Source organism: Herpailurus yagouaroundi, unplaced genomic scaffold (genome assembly GCF_014898765.1).
Source record: "Herpailurus yagouaroundi ecotype Mexico unplaced genomic scaffold, PumYag 192, whole genome shotgun sequence".
Taxonomy (NCBI): Eukaryota; Metazoa; Chordata; class Mammalia; order Carnivora; family Felidae; genus Herpailurus; species Herpailurus yagouaroundi.
In genome coordinates this window covers 23,787,173-23,814,438 of record NW_024412423.1, presented here as the reverse complement: position 1 = coordinate 23,814,438, position 27,266 = coordinate 23,787,173, and the positions used below count along the sequence as shown (strand labels likewise).

The window sequence follows — 27,266 nt, the reverse complement described above, 5'->3', positions numbered from 1 at the left end:
AGCCATGCCGTGCCATTCACTGGGGGAGGTGCTGCCGGCTGTTGCTTCCCAGTGAAGCAAAATCTCAAGCCCTCCCGGCTGAGCAGACACCAAAGGCTGTGGGAGTTTTGAGGGTGGGAGATCTTGAGGAGATAGCTCCTTTAGATGAACTTGATGACATGAACAACAGTGTTGATCAAGATAATAGTCACATAACAATAAAGATAAACTGGCTAAAGCTTTATTTACCTCTCTTCTCTCACTTAGTACCTAGCCCCCAAATGCCAGTGGTGCTCTCCCTGTCTTCCAGAGGAAGACACGGAAGTTCGGAGAGGTGAGGTGGCTTGTCTCCGTTCACCCCTCTCAGGACCCAGACCGAATCGGGGCCTCTTGGGAAGAGCAGAGGTCGGAGGGGTGGAGACCTCCAGCCGGCAGCTCATTCACCTGCAGCCGACGAGTGTGGCCGTTGCCTCTAGGGAAGAAGGGAGGTCACTCAGTGACTCTTTCATCCTCTGGCCCTGCTGCGCTTACTCAGGTGGGAGGAAAAGAAAACCAGGTTGTGCACCATCCCCATCATCTGTCTGTTCAGGAGGCTCGGCCTCATGTATTCCTATTTATTGATTTCATTCATTTCCACAAATACCTACAAGGACTTCTCCAGCCGCTGGGGAAATGACGGCTTGTTACATAACAAGAGCATTTGATCAGGACTCAGAAGACATTAGTCACCTTTCAGCTTTCCTGTGTGTTATCCCGGTAGCCTTGGACAAATCGTGTGATTTCTCAGAGACTCCCCTTCTTCATCCACCAGACGAAGCCAGTGATGACAGAGGCAGCATGGCTGTCCTTGCCCAGTTTCTGCACCGAGGTGGCAGCTGGTTGGGGGACGATGAGCCCTTGACGTATCGTAACCTTTGGGGTGGCTTATGTTGTCCCTGACCGAGAAAGCACGTGGTTGGGCAGAGTGTGTCACGGGGAGAGATGACAGGAGAGGAGGAGAGGGAAGGAGCCAGAGTTCTGGTAACAGTTCTTTGCATATTTCGAGGAGCTCAGGTGTCCTCAGCTGGGAGGCACCAGGTTAACCTAGGGAATGGGATGGGAAGATTCAGGGCCCTTCTTAGGAAAAGGAAGGAGGACCAGATGGGGAGTCCCGGTGCTAAACACTCCCAGAGCATTTTTCATTTCATTTGCCTTAAATAAAACAGCGCTTGAAGTAAGTGTTGTTGTTATTTTCAGTCTACAGATGGGCAAACCAGGCTCAATTAGCATGTGGCAGCCCTGGGATCAAGCGGAAGTCCTTCAGACCGCAAAGCCCGTGGCCCCGGCCCTGAATGGCGCTGCCTTGTGGGAGCAGGAAGCGGGGAGGGGTTTTGTGCAGGTGAAACTATAGTCTGATGCCATTTCCCAGCCATCTGATTAGCAAATACCTGAAGAACCTCGTAGGCTTTCCAAGTAAGGATCAAAACTAATGAGTGCAAAACTTAAGTAGGTATAGGCCTCATCATTTCTGTCCTTGTCATCCACTTGAGTACTGGTGGAACAGGAGTGGACTTGGCCATTTTCTTTCACAAGGGCGTGGACCTGACTTTCCTGGTCATCATTCCCCTAGGAAGGGTAAGGTTCTTCTTCCCCAGTGCATAGAGTGGATGTGTTCTTAGTGGTGGCTAGGACACAAGTCTCTTTCCCTGAAGCATCTCCTTCCAGCCCTCCCTGTCAGTAGCCTGCCTGCTCCCTCCTTCTGGTGTCACAAAGCCGGTGGGGAGGCCGGCCAGCAGCTTTACACCCGGTACAGATGGTGAGTGGGATCATTGCACTGGAGCTGAGCTTCTGTTTGGGGAAATGTCACTTTCCTGCTCTTGCCTCTCAAATGCCTCAGAGCTATGGTTTGTCATGGCCCTAAATTTAAATCTTGGTTTTTCCTTTCTAGTAACTTACGGATCCTTTCTGACAGCTCCCGTTAGGTCCGTGTCACACGTTGCTATCCTTGGTCACCTGCCCTGTGCATGTGTGTGCCTGTGTGTCCTGGCATCAGGTGGGGGCAGTTCTGGATGATCTCAGTGGGGCTACTTAGGGAACCCTCAGACTTGTGACTTCCTTTTGTGGTTTGTTTCTCCGGCTGCTGAGAGTCCCTTCTGTTAGAATTGCTTATTTGGTTGTGTTCTGGAACCACGGAAACTTTATAATTTTGTTCTGATTATAACTCCAATAAATACAGTATATTTGTCTGTGGCAAATTATGTGCGCTGTATAAATCCCCTGCCTTCAAAACACGGTGGATCCCTACAAGGGCCCATTATTTCCCTGGAAGGCTGAGCTTGTGGATAGCCGGGGAAACACCCGGAACCAGTGAAATGGTGGCTGTTCCTGAAGGAGGGAATGGGTCACTAGACAGCTGAAGAGAGATTCTGGAGATTGAGAAAACTAACTGACATTTTCTTTCTGATATAACCGCTTCTGTGGTCCTGTAATGTCTTTAGCAGGACATTTATTTTTTACTAATACGTCTCACAGGGAGCTTTTTGAGGGGGCGGGGGGATCAAAGTGACGAGTTCCTCTCGAATAGTGGCTTCTCGGTGGCCCCCTGGACTGATTCTGCTTCAGCTCATTTTCATCCCTCAAGTGTTTTCTGGGTCCCAGTGACAGCCCAGGCCCCGAGAGGAATGCTCAGGAAGGTGAGCCTTTGCCCACCAGGACTGTACGGTCTGCAAGGAAGAAGAGGGTCGTCAATCACCCCACCGTGGCTCCAGCTTCTGGGGCACGTCCTGCTGCTGCACAGCGATGCCGTTATCAGGCAGAAGGGGCAAACCCACCTTGTGGGGCTGGCATTTATGGCATCTTTATGGGTGACAAGTGAAGTGACTCAGGCACCCTGGGCACGGTCCCCGAAGCAGCTGCGGCTGCCTGAGTCTGCGTGGGGATGAGGGTGGGTCTGGCAGGGGGGAATGAGCACTGGTACTGTGCCAGGCACCCAGCTGAGTCCTAACCATAATCCTAATTAATCCTCACAGCTCAGGGAGGCAGGTTCCACTAGCATCCCCATTTTATGTATGCGGAAACTGGGCATCACCACCTGAAGTGACTTGGGGCACCTGGGTGGCTCAGTCAGTTAAGCATCTGACTCTTGATTTCGTCTCACGTCACCATCTCATGGTTCATGGGTTCGAGACCCACATCAGGCACTGCACGGATGGTGTGGAGCCTGCTTGGAATTTTCTCTCTGTCTCTCTCTGCCTCTCCTCCGCTCGATTATGCATGCTCTCTCTCAAAGTAAACAAACGAACAAACAAACTTAAAACAAATTAAATAAAAAGAAAGTTAAGTGACTTGCTCTAGGACAATGAGTGAGCAAGCGAGAGTTGATAGTTGAGTCTGGGTTTGTCTGTCTCCAAATTCCTGACTCCTGTAGGATTCTTATTAGATCCTTGTTTACTTCTGTCACACTGGAGGGACAGAAGCTTGGCCAGGCTCCCCAGGAAGAAGGCTGAAAAATCGTCCATTCTTTCCAGACAGGCGTGGTAGGGCCGACAGGTATCCTAAACATATCGTGTGCCTTTCATCTCTCCCCGAGCGCATGCTCTGTGTCTGGCCTTGTGCTAAGTACTTGATACATACACATCATTTCATTCTTTGTTGATTTTTTCCTAGCATCTGGCTTCCTTTTCTAGAATGTAAGCCCCTAGAGGATAACACAATTTCCTCTTTTGTTCCCTGCCATATCACTATCAACTAGAATATTGCCTGGCACATAGTAGGTGCTCCACAAAAATGCTAGTTGCATAAATGGATTATATCATCCCATTGAGTCAGGTATTATATCCTCCATTTTATAAATTAGGAAAGTTGGGAACAGGAGGCTTAACTCACTTTCCCATAGCTAGGAAGTCTGGAGCCAGGAAGGATTTGAACTCACCCTGGCTCGTTCTCATGCCTCTGCTCTAACCCCTCTCTGATCCTGGGAGGTCAGCAGTGTAGCTGCCGAGGGTTTAGGTGGCTGATACACTGCCTTCCCTCTGAACTTCACACGTGGCTTCCTCCCAAGGCAGCAAAGGGAAGGCGTTAATTGATGAGCTTAATTATCTGTGGCAGGGACACGATGAAGGTGCCACAGTGTGAGTGCTCGTTATTACTTTGTTGTGCAGGATTCCCCCAAACGGGAGGGAGCACGCACGTTGCAACAGGCTCTGTGAGACAGTATCTGTTCCATTTCTTTTATGGGGGTTCCCTCCCACCCTCATCCAGAGCTTGGTGTTAGACTGTTTGAAAAATCACTCAGCTGTATGAAACAAAAATTATGTTACATGCGGAGCCGCTAGCTTCCTGGAGATCACAGTTGGCCTTCCTTAATGAATTTTGGTCTGATTAACACAGGTTCTGGATTGATATCAAAATACACAAGGAGAAACTTGGTAGGAGTGGGAGGAGACTAGTTTGAACTTTCTAACTTTGAAATCACAGAAAACAAAGGCTTGTGTGAAGCTTGGAGCCAAGGACAAGACATCTAACGAGCTCCTGGATCTTTGAAGTGGTGTTGCCTTGCTCAGACTTCTGTAGACTGAGGCACTGTCCAGACTCTACCGCCTTCCTGGTCCCATTCCATGCCCAAGGACACGAGGCTGGGGTGCACATCTAAGGCTGATTGACCCTCAGAAGCTGCACCACCTTCTCCTGTGTCTTGTTTCCTTGGTACCTGGATGACTGTCCTGCATCTTCATTTAAACTCACCCTTGGGGGGTCGCCTGGGCAGCTCAGTCAGTGAGTATCCGGCTCCTCGTTTTGGCTCAGGTCGTGATCTTCCTGTTCGTGGGTTCAAGTCCTGCATCAGGCTCTGTGCTGTCAGTGCATAGCCTGCTTGGGATTCTTTCTCTCTTTCTCTATCTCTGCCCCTCCCCTTCTTGTTTGTTCGTTCTCTCTCTCTCTCTCTCCCTCTCTCTCTCTCTCTGTCTCTCTCTCAAAAAAAACAAAATATTAAAAAGATTAAAAAATAATACACTCACGCTTACAATCCCCACAGGGACTTCCAGTGGTGTCTTGTCCCCAATGCCTACCTCTTCATAGCCGGGTCTCTATTCCTGCCCCTCCTTTTTGGATTCTGGACAATTCATTTATATAACTATCCCCACTCCCCTGGTTGGAGTCCTGGCACCTCATCACAAGACTCAGCTTTTTGAAAGTGTTGGGCATGTCTCATGCCCCCTTTGTCCTCAGGGCTGGCCTCCTGGATTGAGATCTGGATCTTTTTGTACATCCCCAGAAGTTAGTCAGGTACCTGCATTCCCACCTCAGATGCCTGTATGTCACCCAGTCTTGTGATCTCAGTATCAAGCCGTTGGCAATCTCAGAGTCACCGGATCTGTAGTTTGGGCTTCAGTAGAAAGTACGAAAGGAGAGGGGTTCCCCATGAATGACAGGACCTAGACATTTCTGGACATGGAATAAGCACTAGGAACCATCAGCTCGCACTTCGCTCAAGGGGCAGAGTGGCCGCAAGAGTCAACCTCATGGGACAGTTCATCAGTTTCCAGGAGAAATGAGATGAGATCTGTGTGGGGGTGGAAACTCTATCATCAAAAGAGGAAAAAAGACTGTGCAGTCCGCACCATGTCCACAACTCAGCTCCATCATCAGACAATGAACTCTTGCCAAGGGCATTTTATTACTTAAATGTATTTTTCACATAGGTGATGCCAAGCAAAGAAAATCCTGTTTGATATGACTTTTTCGTTCAGCACTGTAGGCTCTCTCATCTCTAAGCAGTAAAATCAGGCAGTAATTCAAAGTTTAAGTTACTGTTTTATTGAAAAAAAATACCACCTTCATCTTGTTGCATTTGGTCAAAAGTCTGATTTGGCATTTTTGGTCACCTTTACCCACAGCTTCATTTTCGTTGCCTCTTTTGAGCGTATGCAGCCTTTATTCATGAAGGCATTTGGGGTTTATTTTTCTAGAGTGAGTAAAGGCGGAGAGAGGAAGGAATTGTCTAGAGCAGACAGAAAGTGCGGCTGCCTGGCTGGTGATGTTTATCTCATGTCGGGCCAAGGTGAGATGTTAATGGCTTTTTTTTGACCTTGGGGAGTGGTAGCTTTGGAAAGAATTGGTGGATAGCTTAGCTAGTATCTGTTTCCTCATTCCGCAGAATGTCAGGGGCTACTGGGGGTGTGTGATGGACTCCTTATCACCCTAGAAATCTGCTGCCCTTTCGCTGTTTGCATTTCTTCTCCCTTATGGGTGAGGAGAGAGGGTTTTTATGCAGAGAGGTCATCACTTGAGAATCCAAGAATCCCGAGTCCCTGCCTCTCCTCTGTGGTAAGGATGACAGAGACAGCAGACAGCGTGAAGAAGGTGGCCCAGAACTGCCCCTCAGAAGACGGATCCACAGGGGTGCTTTGGGATGGTCTCCAAAGGGGAATCAGAGTAGAGAGATGCTTCGGCGTTGTCGAAACTCCGAAGATTAAGTACTTATGAGCCTGCGTTCTTAGGAGTTTGGAACCAGGAGAAAATTAGTGTGAATCCACAGAAGAGGCCTTGGTTGGCTGCTTTGGGGAGGCTATGACTCTGATACAGAGTTCTGTTCCCTCTGAGCTTCCTTTTCATTAGTGACGTTTTTGGCCTGGTAGGGCTTTGGGGGCTTATTGCCTACCTCATTCATGTTTTTCTTTCACTGAATAAATAGGAGCATCTCCTCTGTTCTGGGCCCTCCTTTAGGTACCTGAGATGCCGCAGTAAAACACCAAGATCCCTGCTCTCGTTGAGCCCACATACCAGTGGGACCACAACAAGAGCCCTGTCGGGACACTTGGGAAAGACACCACCCGTGTGCCTTTCTACGTGCAGAATGATGTAACTACGTGGGCGCCTTCTTAGCACGGTCTGCAGAGAATTCCCTACAGCTTGGCTCTCTTTGTAAGAGAGTCATTGCTGCAAGCGCCCTGGGCTGACCAAGAGGACCACTGTCCCGTGAGCTTGCTAAACACACGACATGGGACCATATAAACCCTTAAGAACGCAAGCCTTAGTGTCAGATGGCCTGGGTTTGAATCCAGACTCTGCAGCTCAGAGTTGGGTTTCCCTGGGCAAACAACATTTCTGAGCCGGAGTTTCTTCATGTGTAAGTCGGCTGTCAGCAGAGTTCTTGTGGTGAAACTGAGGGTGAAATTTAACGGGGAGAGCTTAGGAAAAGCTTGTAGCACAGCCCCTGGTTCCATGACTGATTGTGGATATGATGTGTGTCATGAAGACTTTGAGGCCATTTCTACCAGCACCGTGGGGGATATGGATATACTTCGTGTTCGTAGCTCGTCTCTGAATGGTGCGCAGGTATATTACACAGAGGCTCTGAAGTCTAGCGGTTCAGTCGTCACTGTGAAGGAAATACTAGAGGTCAAGAGGAGCAGGCGTGGGCCTGTGGAAGGGCAGTGGCATGGGTTGGAAATGTGCCTGGGCCAGGGGTGTCCTGGGGGAACATTGCCCAAGTGGAGAGGCTTAGGGTAGGGGGAGAGAGAGCTTGCCGTGTGAGGGGGCCACCAGAGTGGAGCAAGGCCTGGGCAGGGGAGCTGGGACCAGCCGTGGAGGGACTGGAGCAGTGTTGATGGAGAAGTAAGATCAGGACCAGAGGGGATGGGCCTCAGAAACAAGGACTTGAACTCAGTCTGGGCATGTGAGGAAAACGTCAGCCCTGGGCCATCTTTGGCCCGATTCCCGGTAAGCAGGGAGAATCGGACTGGGTAGGAGGCACCATGCAGGTGTTGCGTCCGATGGACTGGGAGAACCTGGGTGCCATCCACAGGGCCGAGAAACGTCAAAGCCTTGAGATCTCGGTGACAGATGACTGCCTTCCTTTGGCCAACTTGACGGCAGCTCCTGGACCCCGCGCCGTGTGGGATTGCTTGGCAGGCAGCAGGATGTCCTTTCATCTGCCCGAATAGCTGTTGGTCCGTCAGCGTTTACTTGCTACCTGTTCTTTCGCAGGTCTTTTTCTGGGCACTTGGGCCACACAAGTGAATTACGACATCATATTTGTGGAACTCATAAGGGAGACAGGCAAGAAAGCAGTCATCACGGTGCAGGGCAGCGTGCAATGGAGGTGGGCACAGCTGGTCGGTGCCCTTGTGGAAACCTGCCTCGGGATCCCTGGGGGCTGCAGACAAAGCAAGGCGTGGAGGTGGAGCGTGTCACTGGAGAGTGTGAAGGGTCCACTTCGGGGGCCGTGTGCCAGAACAGAGCAGGCATGGGTTGGGAAGAGAAGCAAAGGGACCGAGCTAGAGGGGTTTGTGGGCTGGAGGTCACGAGGGCCCTCTTCCGGGGTCACGTCTTCACATTTCCCTGAGGATGCCAGGGGACAAGGAAAGGGCGCAAACTGGGACAGAGAATCCCACAAATTTGCATTTTGCAGAGATCCTTCAGGTGTGGGACAACTTTTAGGGGAAGGGAGGGATGAGGGCAGGGTTGGCAGGAGTGGAGGCACAGACTCAGATCTGTTGTCCGCTGTGTGCCAGGGCAGGGCTTGCTGCCAGGCCCTAGGGACCCCCCACTTATCCATTCCTTCCTATACAGCTGCAGGAGGCTTTATCTAGTGACAAGGAAAAGGAGGCCTGGGTAGGTGATGCGAATCACTTAGACTCTCTCCTCTAGAAGGCAGTGGAGGGAGTCCCGTGTCAGATTCCCATTCAGGCTGACAGAGACAGGCAGAACCTGGGCAAAAGGCCTCTCCCCTTCCATCAGTACAGCTGGAGAGGTGAGAGTCCTGATGGAAATTAGGTGCTGCCTTCACTTGCATGCCACCTCCTGTGAATCCTGTCTGCGAGGCAGTCTGCCTCGGTGGTGTGTGGTGGGGGGACACGTGGCCCAGAGAGGTGGCTTAGCGTGGGCAGGGGACCACCGAGGAAGCCGGGACAGCCGGAGAGACAGGCATCCCAAGGGCATTTATAGCAGCAGAGACGTTTTTATTTTAGGCAGGAGCCAGCCAGGAACATTCTCTTCCTTTCTCCTAGAGCTGCCTGAGCCCACACAGCCAGGCTGGGCGAGAGACTGTGAACGAGCCCCTGCCTCCACCCCGCCTCTCGCACCGCCTGGAGTCTCTCCTGGAGGCTTGCTGCTTTTTCCTACGCTTGCAGGGTCCCCTCCCTTGTCTCCTTCTGCCGTGCTTCCTCCACTGCCTTCCTCTCTTCCTCTCTCCTACTTTCATTCTTTGTGTTCCTTCCTTCCTTACCTTTTCTCTCCTCATCTGTAAAACGGGGTGATGCTCCCTAACTCCCTCCCCTTGCTGGCAAGGTGACTGATTAATTTCAGCAAGCCCGCTCCATCCACTTTGAGGTGTGGGGCTCAGGTCTGGCCCTAGGGCGTGTGAACGTGAACAGCATCCAGTTGCCCAGTTCTTGCCCTTGAGAATGCCCTCAAGCAGCTTACCCCTTGGTGGGCGTCAGGTTCAGAGGTCTGATCTTGGAGGCCTCCCTGGCCGGGCCACCCTGGACTGCCAGCTCCTGAATACACACGTTGCCCAGGAGAGCTCCGGTATGATATTCGACAGTTACTGGGTTAGCCTGAAGAGCCTCAGGCCCCTCTGCCTCCAGGACAGGTGAGCTTCCCAGACACAAAGGGAAGGTGCCCGCATCATCTTGTTTCATTCTGTTGGCTTATCTGCATGAGTTCTGTAAGTTACCTTAGCTAATGTGACAGTGACTTCGAATAACATCACTAACACCACTGCACTTGCCGAGCAAGGGCTTCGCTTGGCGCACGTTAGGGGGCGCGGCCGGCTGCCTTCGTTTCCTTACTATAGCTCAGCGTCAAGGCAGCTTCTGGCAGGGGACCGCTTCCTTTCCTTTCTCTGCTTCCCCAGCCCTAGGCTCATTCCGTCCCCGCAGTGTCTTCTGCCTCTTCACTCAGCCATCCTGGGATGCCCGGAAAGGCTTTGCCAGTCCCCTCAGTATTGAGAAGTGTGCGAGTCACTCCCATCACATCAGTGGACTAGGGAGAACTTGAAGGGTCTAGACTAAAAAGGAAGTCTGCCATTTACTGGCCTTGTGACTTTGAGGCAGCAGTTTGTTTTCTCAAGGGTTCACTTTGTTCATCTGCAGAATGAACCCACCAACATCTGCTCTCGCATATCATGTTATATAAAGTATATCCCATGAGGGCGCCTGGATGGCTCAGTCAGTTCAGCGTCCGGCTTTGGCTCAGGTCATGATCTCATGGTTTGTGAGTTCAAGCCCCGCATCGGTTGTCTGCTCTAGGCACAGAGCCAGCTTGGGATCCTCTGTACCCTCCTCCCCCGTCTCTCTCTGCCCCTCCCCCACTTGTGTTTTTTCCATGTCTCTCTCTCTCTCACTCTCTCTCTCTCAAAAATAAATAAAACATTAACAAATAAACTGTATCCCATGAATAAGCAAATACATAGGAAGTTTTTGCCTTATGCTAGCATCTAGACAGAGATGCACATCTTCTCCCAAGGCAGTTTCGTAGACAGAGAAATACGTGCAGGGTGGTGAGCGCGGTGAGGGAGAATGGCCCCGGGTCACAGAGGTGCCCCTTGAGGCCTGTCTGGAGGGGAAACAGGAGCCAGGAAGGGAAGAGGAGAAGGTCTGAATCTCCACTCTCACACTCAGGTGTCTGTGTGCCTCTTGAGTGTTTAGGAAATCAGTTTCGTTTCTACTTGGAGCCCCTTTCCCATAGGGCTGGAAGGAAGCTTGCCCTCCGTCACTTTGTGAGTTTTGCCTCCTTCCTGGGGCCCTGTCCCTCATTTCAACTCTTATTCATACTCAGACACTGGGGGTGGGTTGGAGGCACTGTCTGCCAGTCACACAGACTATTGTTTTCACTCAGCCATTCCTTCACCCCATGCAGTTTCATTGAGTACCTACCGCCCAGCACATGCCAGGTACTGTGCTTGGCACTTCCAATATTGCAGTGAACAGATCACAGACCCCTGTCCTCACGGAACTTAAATTCTAGCAAGGAAGAGATAGACAAAGCAGCAAATAGAACAAGCAAGAAATCCATACAGTGTGTTAGAAAATGACATGTTTATATATATATATATATATATATATATATATATATATATATATAATATGGAAATGTATAATATATATTATATAACATATATAACATATATAATATAACATATTATATGTTATGTGTTATATATGTGTTATATATATGTATATATGTGTTATATATATTATATATGTTATATGTTATATTATATATATAATATTATATAATATATATATAATAATATGGAAAAAGAAAACAGCGTGAGAAGGTCAGGCATGCTGGGTATGATTGTGCAAGAGTGCTAAGAGAAGGAAGCCTTCCATGAGAAGGTGCACCTAAGCAAAGGCCTGAAGATGAGGGGACACCAGGAGGGACCCTTAACTGCCCCTGTGTCCAGGGCTTCTTTGGATGTGAGGCTCTCTGCTGCTTCCAGGCCATGCTTGGCCAGGCTGCACCTGGACCCCCCTCTCCTGGGGCATGTGGTTTCTCCGTGGGGTCAGTGGTCTCCCCAGAAGGCTGATAGGAAGCAGGGCCTGGGAACTTCAAGTCCCTCCACATCTGGGCTGTCTCCCCCAGATCCTAGATAGTGGGGGAAATCCCACACAAATGTGAAGTTTGCCAACATTAGCTGGCGCTCACAGGATTTTAGGCCAAGCGGACAGCAGTGCAGAGTCCCAGAAGTGAGAAGCAGCAGAGGTGAGGCAGGGAAGCCCCCGGTGTGTGTGATGTTGGGATGCATAAAGCATGGACCTGGGACAGCAGCCAGCCCCAGCGATGAGCCTGGTGAATGTGTAGGGCAGGATAGGTAGCCTGTGGGGTGGCTCTCCTCCCTTGCACCCCTGCCTCAGGGGCCTGGCATCTTTTCCTTGGGCTCCCTCATGTGGAGCCTTGCCCTTTCCTCTGGCATTTCACATGTGCAGGACGTTCCGCTGGTCTCTTTACACAAATGAGAGGAAGTGTACTCAGCTCTGCTGCGTAACACAAACCTGGGACAGTTTGTACTCAAACTAGACTGAAATCTGCCTCCTCCTCTGCTGAAAAAGGGTTTGCTAAATTGGTGACAAGACAAAGAAGAGCCAGAGCAAGTAAGGAGGTTGCTCAAGAGAATGGCCACAAGACAAGATGCGTCTTCCCCCAGCCTCCGCCTCCCCTGTGCGCATGAAAGAGGGTCTTTGCCGGATCTGAAATGCTGCCTTCCGGTGCACCTGTGTGTAGCCTTCATGTTCCAGTGTTGCTGGCTTGCGTCGCTGAAGAGAATTGGTGCTCCAGAGATACCTTCATCATTGGTGAAGGCCTGCTCTTTCCAATGCAGGCCAGGTCCTACAGACAGTGGTAGTAGACAGGATCCTCACGGCCCTCAAAGAGCTTGCCCCCTGGTGGGGAAACGCAGGAGGACAAGTCGTTGCAATAGACACTGCCTGCCCGCCATATGGGCAACAATTCAGGGCAGCAAATAGGACTGGTTTCCGCAAGAATTTTCCTAGCACCACCGGGCAAAGCAAGTTGCTTTTTTTTTTTTTTTAATTTATTTTTATTTACTTTTCTCCTGCTGTTGGTTTAATATTTTTTCTTGTTGTTTTTTTTTTTTTTAATTGAAGTAGAATTAGCATACAGTGTTATATTAGTTTCAGGTGCACAATATGGTTCAGTAACTCTGTGTATTACTCAGTGCTCATCATGACAAGTGTACTCTTCTTTTTTCATGTATTTATTTATTTTAAGAGAAAGAGAGCACGACCAGAGGAGGGGCAGAGAGAGGGAGAGAGAATCCCAAGCAGGCTCTGCTCTGTCAGCACAGAGTCCGACACAGGGCTCGATCTCGTGAATGGTGAGATCATGATCTGAGCCGAAATCAAGAGTCCAAGGCTTAACAGACCGAGCCGCCCAGGCGCCCCACAACACGTGTACTCTTAATCCCCTTCACCTACCTTACCCATCCCCCCACGACTTTCCCCTGGTAACCACCAGTTTGTTCTCTGTATTTAAGAATATATTTTTCTCCTCTTTTTTTTTTATTGTTGTTCATTTTGTTTCTTAAATTCCACATTTGAGTGAAATTACATGGTATTTGTCTTTCTCTGCCTGACTTATTTCATTTAGTATTAGACCCTCTAGGTCCATCTACGTGGCTGCAAATGGCGAGATCGCATTCTTTTTATGGCTGAGTACTATTCCATTGTGTTTGTGTGCATGTGTGTGTAAGTATTCATATATTTATACGTATATAATATCTTCTTTATCCATCTGTTGATGGACACTTGGATTGCTTCCATATCCTGGCTATTATACATAAACATAGGAATGCATGTATCTTTTCAAATTAGTGTTTTCTCTTGGGTAAATACCCAGAGGTGGATTTACTGCATCCCATGGTAACTCTATAATTTTTTAAGGAAACTCCACACTGTTTTCCGCAGTGGCTGTACGAATTTTGCATCCCCACCAACATCTAGATATGTCTCCTTAGGCAAGGAAAATGAAAGAAAAATGAAACTATTTGGACTACACTAAAATACAAAGCTTTTGCACAGCAAGGGAAACCATTAGGGAAACGGCAATCCACTGTTGGGAGAAGATATTTGCAAATGATATATCCAATTAGGGGTGAGTATCCAAAATATATAAAGAACTTGTACAAATCAACACCAGAAAACAATCCAATTACAAAATGGGCAGAGGACCTGAATAGACGTTTGTTCAAAGAAGATGTCCATATGGCCAACAGACACATGAAAAGGTGCTCAACGTCACTCATAATCAAGGAAATACAAGTCAAAACCATAACGAGCTGTCACCTCACACTGGTCAGGATGGCTAGAGTCAACAAGACAAGAAATAACAAGTGTTGGTGAGGATGTGCAGATACTGGTCTAGTGATTATTAAATGTATGGAAGAATTAAAAAAAAAACAAACAAACAAACAAACAATGCAATGAACACCTGTATACCTATCACCGAGATTGGGCAGTTGCTAACACTTTACAAAATTTGTGCTCTCTCTGTAACATACATGCGTTTCCCCCGAACCATTTAAAAACAAATTACAGATGCTAAGAAACCTCACCTCTAAGGAGACACGCAATCTCCTATATGACCACTTTAGTAGGTATTACTACACCTACGAGAACAATAATCCAGTAATGTCACGTAATATGCAATCCTCGTTAAAACCACAGAAGTTTTCCCCAGAATGTCTTTTTAAAAAATTTTTTTAAATGTTTATTTTTGAGAAAGAGAGACAGAACATGAGTGTGGGAGGGGCAGAGAGAGAGACACACACACACACATCCGAAGCAGGTTCCAGGATCTGAGCTGTCAGCACAGAGCCCGATGCAGGGCTCAAACTCAAACTGTGAGATCATGACCTGAGCTGAAGTTGGGTGCTTAACTGACTGTGCTACCCAAGTGCCCCCCTGCCCACCCACAGAATGTCTTTTATAGCTTTGCATAATTGTGATTTTTTTCAAGATCCATTCAAGCCTCACGCATTGCGTTTGTTCCATCCATTTAATTTCCTCTAATCTGGAAGAGTGACCCACTTCCCTCAGGGTTTTTTGTTGTTGTTTATGGCTTTTTAAAAAATTTTTTAACGTTTATTTTTGAGAGGCAGAATGAGGCAGTGCATGAGCGGGAGAGGGGCAGAGAGAGAGGGAGACCCAGAATCCAAAGCAGGCTCCAGGCTCTGAGCTGTCAGCACAGAGCCTGACGTGGGGCTCGAACTCACGGACCGCGAGATCATGACCTGAGCCAAAGTCAGACGGTTAACCAACTGAGCCACCCACCTGCCCCTAAAGCATCTTCAATTTTGGACTTGTTTTCTAACGAATAGATTGAGATTAAACGTGTTTGGCACCAATCCCTCATAGGCACAATTGTGTACTCGTTCCTTTCGCAGAAGGTGCATAAGTAGCTGATGCCAGCCAGTCTCTCTGCTGCTGAATTGTCCCCTCGGTCCCTGCATTAAGGGGTGCCTGCCATGTCCTTTTATCGAAAATGTATATTTTCCTTGGTTAATAACGAGGTGTTTGTTCTGTGGCGGGCACTTTGAGACTATGTGACTGTCCTGTTCCCTAGTTACTTTTACCCACCATTTGTAATAAACATCAAATGATCCTTTCCTGACTCAGTTATTACACAGGGAGTTGCCAAATGATTTTCTAATTCTAGCATTCCTTCTCAATTTATTTAGCTGGCATTCCTCCGTAAAGATGAGCTTTTCCTTTTTCACATTTTTAGCAACTTCCTTTTGAGGTGTAGGGTTCTGCCTTCTTTGGAACTCTTACCTCAGAGAAATGTGTGTGTCTTTGGGGGGTGGGCTGGGGAGGGAGAGAGCCCAAGACTGAGCCCTGAGTCACACACAGGTCTCCATCCATCCATCCATCCATCCATCCATCCATCCATCTTCTTCCTCCCTGCGCGTTCCTCTTCAGCCACACTGGCTTCCCTGATGACTCTCATGCGCACTCAGCATCTTCCACTTCAGGGCCTTTGCCTGGAGTCCCCCTCCCTTCCCCTGGAGGGCTGCATGGGTCACTTTATTCTTTGCTCTGTCCGGATATCATCTTGCCAGTTTCCTCATCACCCCATATAATGTACCATTCCCTCCCCATTATTCACTGTCTCTTACTCCCCTTTGTTTCTTTGCCATCCTTATCAGCACCTGCCATGCTGATGGGAACAGCTTTTTTGTCTTGTCAGTACAGGGCCTGGGCCATAGTAGGCGCTCGATAAATATTTGTTGGATGCAAGAAGAAACACGTACATGAATGTATGTTTGGCAAATCTCTGAATGAGACCAAAGACCCTTCTTTTGTTTCTCGTCACCACTCCTTCCAGATGACCACAGGGACATCTGGAAGCCCTGGGCAGAGACGGACAGCTGTTCTTCCGTCTGCCAAGGGACAATGTGTAGTCGGCAGCCACTCAATTCCTGCCCAGTTATCAAAGCCAACAGAGCCATAAGATTATCTCCCTCCTCCTCCTTTGACATGATTTTTGGGGAATAAAAACAAATCAGAATTCATCAACTGTGAACAAAATTGTCAACTGTGAACTGTCAACAGTCTGGTTTAAAAATAGATGATTGGTTGATGAAATAGACTGGAGAAAGCAATTTAAATAAAATGTTAAAAATAATACCCAAAACATGCAAGGCAAAGCAAAGAGTGTGGTGTGGTGGAGAAATGTACCCAGTGGAGACTTGTGCGAGCAGTGAACCAGAGAGAGGTTATTAGTTTTGCTTTACAAATCCTAGCAGAGAAAGATTTACTGGCCATTTGCAGTAACGTTCACTCATTCCGACGTGTTGGTGTGTTATGCAAAACGGAAGGAAAGATTGGCTGGGAAATCTGCTAGCACGTTTATTTTTAAGTAGGTCAACATTTTGAATATTTCTGCCCATTTGTGAAGTCTTGGGCTCCCTCCATCTTCTCTGTTTCTGTGATGACTGGGGAAGGCATTTTTCTCCCAGCAGGTCAAGGGATATAGAAGCTTCCGGAAGTTATAATTATATTTGTGTTTGTATGAATGTGGGTTCCCGTACAATGTTTAAAAGTTGTTAATTTCCCATTTTCTAGGCTCCTCCTCCTTTTAAAGAGTTAGAGCTAATTATTTATTTAACCACATTATCATAAAATCAATATAAAGTCTTGAATTTTTCATACTTGCTCTTTTTTGCGCATGAGTCACAGGTGATATAATTTGGCCAAGTTCTGTACGTCCACTTGCCTAACATCCTGAGGCTGCTGTTCTGTGTTTTTTCTTTTCTTTTCTTTTCTTTCTTTTCTTTTCTTTTCTTTTCTTTTCTTTTCTTTTCTTTTCTTTTCTTTTCTTTTCCCTTTTCTTTCTTTTCAGGAGAACTGAGTCATCTTGGCACAAAAGCATTCCCATTCCTTAGAGGCTATCCCTTTTTAAACATTGCTAGGGCTGCTCTAGGAGTATCCCAAACTGGGTGTCTCAAACAATAGAAATTTACTATCTCACAGCCCTGCAGGTAGGAATTGGAAGCCAAAGTGTGGGCAAGTTTCCTTCCTTCTGGGGCTGTGTGCCACAGTCCATCTCCTGCCATTCCTTAGCTTCTAGTAGCCTCCGGCACTCCTTGTAGATGGCTCTCTTAGCACACCTCCCTCTGCCCTCTGTTTGTGTGTGCCCCCGTGTCCAAATTTCCGCTTCTTAAAAGCATGCCAATCATATTGGATTAGGACCCACACTATGAGTTCGTTGTAAGTTGATTATCTCCATAAGGACCCTGCAGAATACTGAGGGTTAAGACTCCCAGGGTTAATATCCCTTTTATGAGGGATATAAGGCATAACACAAGGTGCAAACTTTTCTAGTGGGCAAGCGGGGGGCCAGGGCATTGGTGATTCCTCTCCGCTTAGACCCACTTTGCACATGGGCCAGGGCTGGAAGGGCTCTCCCCCACAGGCAGCGGTGCCCATCTGAGGAATCTTTACATTTATTCACTGTGTCTTTCCTCTGCTCTGATCGAGGAGCTCCAGGGCATGCCATCACCTTTGGCTCTTTGGGAGCCTTGAGTAACCGACAGGCTCTCCCCTCTAAATCCAAAATATTCATTGATACTTCTTTCCTCCTCTTTTCTCCCCACGGTATTTTCTTAAAAATATTTTTTTTACGGCTACCCCTTGATCAGTTCCCAAGAACGTCAACTTGTAGTTTTTATTGTTGTTTTATTGTGTTTGTTGTTGTTGTTATTATTATTATTAATTTGCTCATGCACCTCCAAGCCACAGATTCTAAGAAGTAGGCTCCCAGTCTATCCTCTTTAAGTTGGCGCTTTGCAGACCCTGTTCTGACACGGGTAGCAAAGCCCAGCTGACTGCCTGTAGCCCCAGCACTTGCAGGGCAGACGTGGCGGGAGGGGATAAATGCTTACTGCAAAGTCTTTACTGCAAAGAAATCACCATGTATCATGTTGTCAGTTTGTAACTCCAGCTTTGGACACTCCGTAAGAGAGAGAAGGTGTGGCGATCCTGAAAGCTTGTCATTTGGGAAGGGAGCCACTGATGTCTCTGTGGTGTTAGGAGACACTTCCTTCTCCCTCCTCATGGCTCTCTGGGAGATTTTCACTCTCACGCTGTGACCGTTGCTTCCTCTTGCCCAAGAAAGGCTGCTTATGTCCCGATGGGAGGGAGCCTAGTGTCTCTTGGGTCAGGAGCATATTCACAGGATCACTGCATTGGCAAAGTAACATGGGCTGGCTCTTGTTCTCTCGGCCCCGTTCTCTTGGCAGCCCTGTCCTCAAGGGCTAGCACACCTGCCTTGTGTTTCCAGGATCTGCGTGTGCACAGCCCAGGGCACCCGTGTGCAAAGCCCAGCCAGGTCTGTGCATTCTCTCCGCTTGTGTATCCAGGTGAATGGCTAGGGCTTTGCCGGGCGTGTGTTTCCTGCAGATTGGGAGAAGGAGTTGGAGGCCTCTGCTTGGCGTGAAGGTCTCAGTCAGGTTGTACAGCCCCATCTAGCAGGAAGCTCTATACTTGGGGACATTTCTGGCCCCTGTGAGTAAAGCCGGTGCAGTGACTACCTTTTGGCATCTGTGACTCTTCTTCCCCAGCAGGAACCTGGGGGAGACAGAGGGTGGGCGAGAGACTGGGCGGGTCGCCTCCTGGGTTCACTCTCGTGAAGCGCTCTGAGAAGGAAACGTGTGTGAGGTGCCTTGAGCATGTTCTGCCCAGCGGCAGTCCGGGACTCTGGTTCAGAGCTGGGTACCCTGTCCCCTCACCGGCAGGTACTCGGGTATACTCTCACTTAATCCACTTAGCAACTTTCCCTGGGAGGTGGGAGGCATGGGTAGAGCTTGGTTGTCACTTTGATAGAAGCATGGAAACTTTGTTTCCTATTTTACCGTAAGACATTTGATACACATGAATGTACGTGTCTTATTTATCTCAGTTGCCAAGCCCAGAAACAAAAGAAAAGCCTCAGAATCTACCACTGAGCTTGTGAAATAAACCATTCTCCGTTTTTGCAGCATTTCTGTGGGTTCCCGTCTGATGCCATTCTCCTGCCCCTGCTCCAGAGGTAACCCCTGTCTTGGCATTCGCCACCCTACCCCCCATATGTAGTTACTCATTTATAGGTATCTCTAAATAGCGTGTTTTGATCTTTATAAAAAATGGAATTCTAGTCCTTTGAGCTTCATTTAAATGCCACATACTGTCCTGGGAGATAAAAAAAAAAAAGCAGATCTGTGCCCTTGAAACATGGATTTTTCACTGGTGCAGATAAATCTTGTTTTCTCTGGTGGCACCTCCCTGGGGTCAGGGATGAGGCCAGGCTGCCTCCACAGATTGTGACAGCGGCTGTACACGAGAGGGGGTCCTGCGGCCAGCCAAGGAAGCTGAGTTACTAGAATTACAGTCCACAGGGGCTCTCAGGCGAGACCAGGCCACCCAGGGGAACTAGTGTTCGGGGCAGCTGGGAAGCAGATGGACAAGCTTCCGACTCCAGCAATAGATGGGGGTGAGTGGGGAGGCGGCAAGGCCAGAGGCTGGATGTGGAACTCACAGAGAGGACTCAGGCGACAGGTGCGGGTCAAGAATGCTTCACCGTGGAGATCCCGAATATGGAGCTGCAGCACTCGCGTTCCTTGTGCAAGCAGATTGGTCACTCCTGGTGGCCCCAGAACAGGTTTAGAGCAGCACAGTGGGCAACACCACCTTCTGTCTTTGCCATTTAGCAGCTATTTACTGAACACCTACTACATGCCAGGGCTAACACAGTGACTTAGACCTTTTCCAGCTGATAAGTACCTCATGGCCTAGTAGGAAGTCAACGCTGTTACCTTTTAGTAAATTATGTGTAGTAACAAAGGATCTCTAAACATCAGTGGCTTAAGAGAGCAAACATTAATTCCTGGCTCATGTTGCATGTTAGCCGTGGGTTAGCTGCAGCTCTGGTCCCATGCCCTCTGTGTCTCAGGCCAGAGGAGCAGCCCTTATCTGTCCCATGTCCTTTTCATGGTAGAGGGAAGAGTAACAGGGGTGATGAAACCAAGAAGTGGTCCTTGAAACCTCTGCTCAAACCTGGCCTGTCACGCCTACTCACTGTTCACTGGCAGAACAAGTTACGCGGCCAGGACTGATGTCACCAGGGAGGGGAAGCCCATTTCCCACGAAGCATAGATTCGTCTTTCAGGGTGACCGGAGAATGTTTGGGAAGAGTGTGACACCTGTCACAGATACAAACAGGTGATCACAGTAACAGGGGGATAAGGCTTTATAATAAATGTATTAAGTTTTGCCTTTATAAAATGCATTTTTACGTACAAATGTATCATTTCCCCTAAATGAGCTTTAGGAGTTCTGTTGAGAAAATAGTTGGAGAACTGCTCGTCTTAAACAGGATTGTTCCAGAGCACTGGGGCAGTGGAAGGAGGCCGGACTGGCCACAGTAGTCTTCTCTCTAGCCCCGGGCACGTGTTCACTGGCTGCACTATTTGGAAGAGCTTTCTGACACAGGTGACCCACCTGCCCCCTTCCTGCCTTCCTCTTGGCTTGTCTTCTGTCCATCAAGCGGTCAGCAGGCACATCCCACTCCTGTGGGTCTTTTTCTTGTGCTGTATCTCTCCGTACACATGACTCCTGCCTCCCTTCACAATCCTGGCCACACGGCTTTATTTTATTTTATTTTATTTTATTTTATTTTATTTTATTTTAATATAATTTATTGTCAAATTGGCTTCCATACAACACCCAGTGCTCATCCCAATAAGTGCCCTCCTCCATGCCCATCACCCACACTCCCCTCCCTCCCACCCCCCATCAACCCTCAGTTTATTCTCAGTTTTTAAGAGTCTCATGGTTTGCCTCCCTCACTCTCCGTTTGTAACTTTTTTCCCCCTTCCTCTCCCCCATGGTCTTCTGTTAAGTTTCTCAAGGTCCACATATGAGTGAAAACATATATATCTGGCCACATGGCTTTGGAAGGACGTGCTCTTTTTTGCCTTCTTGTTAAGTCTGTTGAAGTTGGAGGTCTGGGCCACGGCCCCCTTTCATACCGTCCTCACCCCTGCTGCTACCACACTGGGCATGTCCTGGATGCCTAACAAATCTGTACAAAAGGCAGTTGCATCGAGCGGAAGTCATCTCCCTGTCGGCTTGTCTGTTTCTCTCTCTCCACACCAGTAGCCGCTGTGTGGGTGACAGTTGGAGTTACACCGAGTGACTTCAGTGCAATCAGGGCCAGGTTGGAAGCGCTCTGGCCCTAAGTCTGCAATCCATATGGCGAGCGAGTAGCTCCGCCCTCACCACGAGCCAGCGTTCATCTGAACTCACATGTGCTGCTTTGCAAAAGCCAGTGGCCTGGTCACAAGTTTGCATTTGTGTTTTCCCTCTTTTCATTCTTTTAAAAGCTTCCCCATGGCCCCTGGTAAGAACTGTACACGAAGTTGGGTGCTCAGTAAACTTGGCCAGTCTCCTCTTCCTTTGAGCCTCCCCTGGATGGAAACACGGTTCTAGGCCCATAGGCCTTAGCACAAGGCTGATTACACACAGGTCTTGATCCTGAGAATTTTACGGGTGGAAAAGGAATGATGGTCAGACAACTGAGACCGAGGCCGGTAGCGACATGGAGTAACAGTACAGCATGTCTGCTCTCAGAAGCCCATTCCTAGGGCAGAAACACTGCTGTGGGACCAGCAAATATCTAGCCCTGTAGTCAGACACAGCTTTGAATCCTCCCTTTATGGCTATTGTGAACCTTTACGTGTTATTTAACCTCTCTGAGTTGGTTGCTTATTCTTTAATGTCAGGTTGCTAAAAATGCTATTAAATTGTGCTCTCTTGCACCTGCAAACGTCCTTTCTCGCTTGTGCTCTGAATCAGTTGAGACTTGAGAATAAGAGTGGCAGAAAGAGCGAAACTGGCCGAAAGTGGCCAAAATACTGCCACCGTTGGTGACCAGGGGTTGACAAGAGGAGATTTGGCCTTTGGGCTTCAACACTGAACCTGAGAATTAAGCGGGCGCCTCCACTCAGTCCCAGGCTAGAGGCAACCACAGGCATCCTCTGGGGGAAAGAGTGTGTGAAACTCAGGTTTGGGATGGTTGAAGTGAAAGCATTCACTCCTCGCTTGCCCCAGACAGGAAGAGGCTGGGCCTCACATACACCATGCCTATGTGCTCACTAGATGGTTACTCTGCCTTCCTACCCAGGAAGAGCATGTGAGCAGCTGAGATGGCCTAGGAATGCTGCACTGGGGCACAGGCACCCTAGGTAGGAGTCAGAAAGCCTGGGGAGGTGGCCTTCTGCTGAGGGGGAGAGTCTTTGTGGACCCTTGGGACGCCAAGACGTCATTTCAGATGAACATTTTTATTATGTTAGCAGTTAAATTTGCATTTACCATGAGTAAAGTAAGCCCTCCAGTGCTCTGTGGTGATTTTGAGTATTACCCTACACAGTTGGAAAGACATAAAAGGCCATTTCTTATTTAGCATTGTACGCTGTGAACCTTTACCTGAGATGGCCTCCTCTGTTCTCTTTGTTCCCTGTGAGCCTAACCAGTTGGAGAGGTACTGGCTGTTTCCTAGGGAAGCCAAGTAGTGGTCTGCTTGGCTGTGTTCTTTTTTTTTTTTTAATGTTTATTTATTTTGAGAGGGAGAGCGGGGGAGGGGCAGAGTGAGATTGGGATTGGGAGAGAAAGAACCCTAAGCAGACTCTGCGCTGTCAATGCAGAGCCCGACTCGCGACTCGATCCCACGAACCGTGAGATTGTGACCTGCGCCGAGATCAAGAGTCAGGAGCTTTAACCGACTGAGCCACTCAGGCGCCCCTGGCTGCATCCTTAAAGCCTGTCCTGTCTCTCTTTTGCAGTGCAAGTTGGAGTTCCATGCTTGTTCCACTGGCAAGAGCCTCACCATCCTCTGTGATGGGCCCTGTCCGTGTCTCCCGGAGCCCGAGCCACCTAGACACAAGACAGAAAAGAACGGTGAGTGTGAATTGCAGGAGCTTCCGTGGGAGGAAGTTTTACATGGCCCAGCTGTGCCCTCATGCCGGCAACCTGGCATTTAACACAGCCGTTCGAGCCCACGAGGGGCGCGGCGGACAGACTTGGCAAGTACTACAGCTTGTGCAGGGACTTGGAGCTGAACTGCCTTCAGCTACCGTTAAAAAGAAAACGAAGAGCTTGAGAGTCTTTGAAAATCATTCTCTTAGACCAGGGTGTGCACTAGGCTCTTTGAGAGATCAAGTTGGCTGTGGCGTGGGAAGAGCAGGTTTTTTGGCCTCTTCGAACAGGGTCCGCCCTGGGGTGCATCTTGGTCTTCCTTGAACTTTAATCTCTAAGTCCTTTGAACTTCTCAGGGCCAAGTTTCAAACCAGAAACCGTAGAGACATCACAACCGTGGAGAGTCTTTTCCCCCCAAAAGGCATTTCTTTATTAATATGATCTGCTGGGAATGCAGCACAGAGCCAGGGGCACATGGAAGGAGAATACCTCTCCAGGGGCAGCTGATTCTCTTCCATGGCGGAGAGGGGAAGGAAAGGTTGGGCTTATTTGGGTGTTTCAGTGTTGGAGAAAGTCAGGCCATCCCAATGGCCGTGGCCCGTTTTTGAGCCTTCCTTAATGAGGCCCGAGATAGAGGTTTGCGTTTGCCTTCTGTGGAACTGGGCTTTCTCCGTCGTAGCTCTTGTTGCATGGAAAATGTTGCACGTTTCTGTATGTGAGTGAGTGAGCGAGTGAGTGAGTGAGTACGCATGCACAGATGCCCCTTCTAAACCATCTTCTGTTGGTAATGGGAGAGGACGATCAGGGTGTGTGTGTGTTTATATGTTCCCCTCTTTGTGGGTCATATTGCCTTTTCCAGGGCACATAGGTGAAGATGTTGGAATGTGCATTTGTTCATGGTGGCAACCACAGGAATATTGTGTTAAGATGCTCTTTGGTGGGGGTGGGGGGTGCCTGGTTAAGCCTCCAGCTCTTGATTTTAGCTCGGGTTATGATCTCATGGTTTTTGAGTTCACGCCCCACATCGGGCTCTGCACTCACAGTGCAGAGCATGGTTGGGATTCTCTCTCTCTCTCCCCACCCCTCTCCTGCACTTGTGCGCTCTCTCTCTCTCTCTCTCTCTCTCTCTCAAATAAATAAACTTAAAAAAAAAAAAAGAGGCTCTTTGGAAGGTTTGGCTTGGAATGTGGAGGGAGTTTGAAAACCAGCGCTGTGGTCACCAATAACATCTGTAAATTCCTCTTGATTACCAAAAGCTGATTGTACTGTGTTTGGGCCTGACTCATTTTTATAACTGCAATAAGAAATGCTCATTCATATGCATACACCCCCTTGGAATGTGGCCAGAGAACCTAAAACCCTGTGGTGTAAAGCAGCTGCCAAATCCAGAAAATTCACTTCTGTCTGGGGAGTTCTTAATAATCTTAAAAAGTTATAATAGTCTCTGTTGTTCCAGTTAGGTTGTTTACTGCTTGTATTTACACTTCTCTTCTGAAGGGAGGAAACCAACCCGAGAAAGTCACCTTCACCATTTTGCCTGTGGTATCTGTACAAGGGGGTGAATTCATCTCTCCTCAGGGTCTCCCAAATCCGCACAGGCTTCCTGATTTGCCATGATGAGGTAACAGACTGGTTTTCTGGGGAGGCTTTGTGGTTCTCCAAATGAAGTACAACACCTCTTTGTTTTCTTTCCTATTTTTTTTTTTTTTTTGAGTGAGCTCTATGCCCGGCATGGGGCTCGAACCCCCTGTTTCTGAGATCAGAGTTGTATGCTCCACTTGACTGAGCCAGCCAGGCACCCCAGTGCGTATTTCTTAATGATGGGCTTGTCACACCTAATTAATTGAGATTCATTCTCAAGTATGACACTCGAGGTCCAGCCTTGCGTGTACCATGCATTTGTTTGATTATGTAGTGGTAAAAATCAGAACAAAGTCTTACTGCACCTTTGCGAGTAACTGCATTGCCATTAATAGTAAAGAGACTCTGAAAAGAGTATTGTTCACGAATCCTGAAAGGTCAGTGAGAATAAGAAAGCCATTCAAAAATGTTTCAAGTGAAAATGTTGGAAAAAGCGTGAACTACTAGGTTAATAGTAAAAGATAAATCAGGAAGAATGAGAAGGGGCTTCAGACACCTATCAGAAATGACGACAATAAAAAGTAATACCAACACTATCCCCAAACAAATAATCCAAATTATATTTCCTTCATCAGTTCTTTTAGTCCTGTGTAATTATTTTTTGTTCCTCTGGCTTTTGGGTCAGCAGTTTGCTTTTATGAAGTCATCTGCCTCTGCCCTGGAAAGAGCCCTGGAACTCAATACTGGCTCTCCTCTCACCTGGCAATTGTCTAAGAAATATCACCTGGGAAGCTGGCAGTGATGAGTCTGTTACTTGAAGTATCGATCAAACTTGGTCCAGTTCTTTCTGTGAGGGTTTGAGACCGTCCTCCTTGGTTTAAGACCCATTTTCTAGACTGTGACTTAGTGTGGAGTTTTTATGTAAGCCTGAGGGGGGAGCAGAAACTACCTGCTGATAAGACTGAGTGGCTGTAGTTAACTTATTCCATATCCAACAACATCCTCATGGAGGAGAGCGTAATCCCCTATCAGGGTAAAGTGCTTAACTATTTAATACAGATTTGATCGGTATTCACCTGGAGGATAAGGACATATCATGGGCAGGGAAGGCATTAATAAGCCCCCAGGGTCATTTTGTGTAATGAGACATTTAAATTGATAACATTTTACCTGGACAAAGGCAAGGGAAGACCGACTCTTCCTTTGATTTGACATTTCTTTGCATGAGGCTCTCAGAAGCTGAGGTTGTAGCAGGTGGGGTGAAGGGGACAGAGAGGGCGGAAAGGGGAGATCAGAGGTAAAATGAAGGACACTGACCCCGCAGAAGCTGCAGGCAGTGAGAGTGGCAGCCTCTGGCTTCCTGAGATGCACTGGGGCTCTGCACCGTGTCAGGAGCAGTCTTGTTTCTGGACCTGTTGCCGACATAACATTTCGTACGCTCACAAATGGCGGTGTGTCAAAAGTGTGGCGATTAGGGCTGTTGTTGATAACATTTTATGTTTGATGTCATCTCCCTTTTGAACCTTGTTTCTCTGTGGTAACAAAAACAGTCATGTAGTCACTTGTAGATAAATTCTGTTAATTCCCAGTTGTATCTCAGTTGCAGGAAGTAGGGGTTGGGTGAGGGCCTAAGCCCTGCTACGTTGCTGGGAAGTGGCTCCTGGTGTTGTCTCTCTCTGGCATCCACCTGCATGGAGTTGTTAACATCTCCAGTTAGTTGGCCAGCCAACTAACTGAAGTGCATGCTCCTTGCATCCAAAGAGAGAGAGACATTTGCGATCCCAGTATGACCTGTGCTGACCATGACCATTAGGTCATACGGAGTGCTCTTTCTTCTATGTCCTGCTCTTCTGGATTTACTAGTCCTCACACAGCCCCCTCTCTGGCCCCCTTCAGGGCCCCAGAACACTTGAGGATGTACTTCCATAACCTTTTAGTGTCAAGAGAGATTGATGAGGTTGCTGTCTCAAGCCCTCTGTCCTTGGATCTGCTTGGCAGCCATTTGTATTTTATGCAGAGGATCTTTTCACCAGGCTTGCCCCAAATTGGATTTCCAGTTGGTAGGAGAGCCCAGATCCTCTTTGTTGCTGGGAGCTGGTCGCCTGCCTGTGGTTTCATAAGTGCCTCTTCCCTGCCTGGGACCCAGAGTTGGGTTGGAGACGGGGGAGACCACTGGGGAGTAGAACCTTTCCTTGGGGTTCACCTGCCTCCACCACTTCTTCTCCTTCCCGAAATGCTGCTTCTTGTAGCCCCAGCTTGGATCAACACTGGATGTGAGTGTTGAAGGTGTGTGAGGGTGGAATCTGACGCCTTTTCTGGCAAATCTTACAGCACATCTCACAGCACTCTGCTTCTCCCAGCCTTTTGTCTTTTGCATTGCAACATAGCCCCTTCTTGCAAATCAGAACTGTATTGTCTCAGCTTTAAATTTTAAGAGCATTTCTAGGAAGGCAAAGCCAAGTGGTTATTTGATTTTTTTTCTGGCATCTCTCCTTGATGTGGTCCCTAAAGACATTGTAGAGGGTGGAGTCATCCTTGAATATCTCTGAATATTTCCTCTCACACCTCTCAGTGACCCTGTGACCTTGGACAAGTTACTTAATAAATAGCTTTTTAAAATCTGTCCTCTCTGTTATGCCAGTCCAGCCCATAGATTATAGAGAAATGATTGTCGAGGAGCAGGAGGAGGAGGAGGAAGAGGAGGAAGAAAGAAAGAAAGAAAGAAAGAAAGAAAGAAAGAAAGAAAGAAAG

General features: G+C 48.2%; 1 protein-coding gene across 2 annotated transcripts in view; it reads left to right on the top strand.

Moving 5' to 3' along the window:
* Positions 1 to 27,266, top strand: part of SPOCK1 (SPARC (osteonectin), cwcv and kazal like domains proteoglycan 1) — a 525,716-nt gene that overhangs the window by 417,911 nt on the left and 80,539 nt on the right. For both annotated transcript variants that reach the window (XM_040444543.1, XM_040444541.1), the window contains one exon: positions 22,802 to 22,916. In XM_040444543.1, the coding sequence (XP_040300477.1) occupies positions 22,802 to 22,916 (115 nt within the window). The remainder of the gene's footprint in view (positions 1 to 22,801; positions 22,917 to 27,266) is intronic.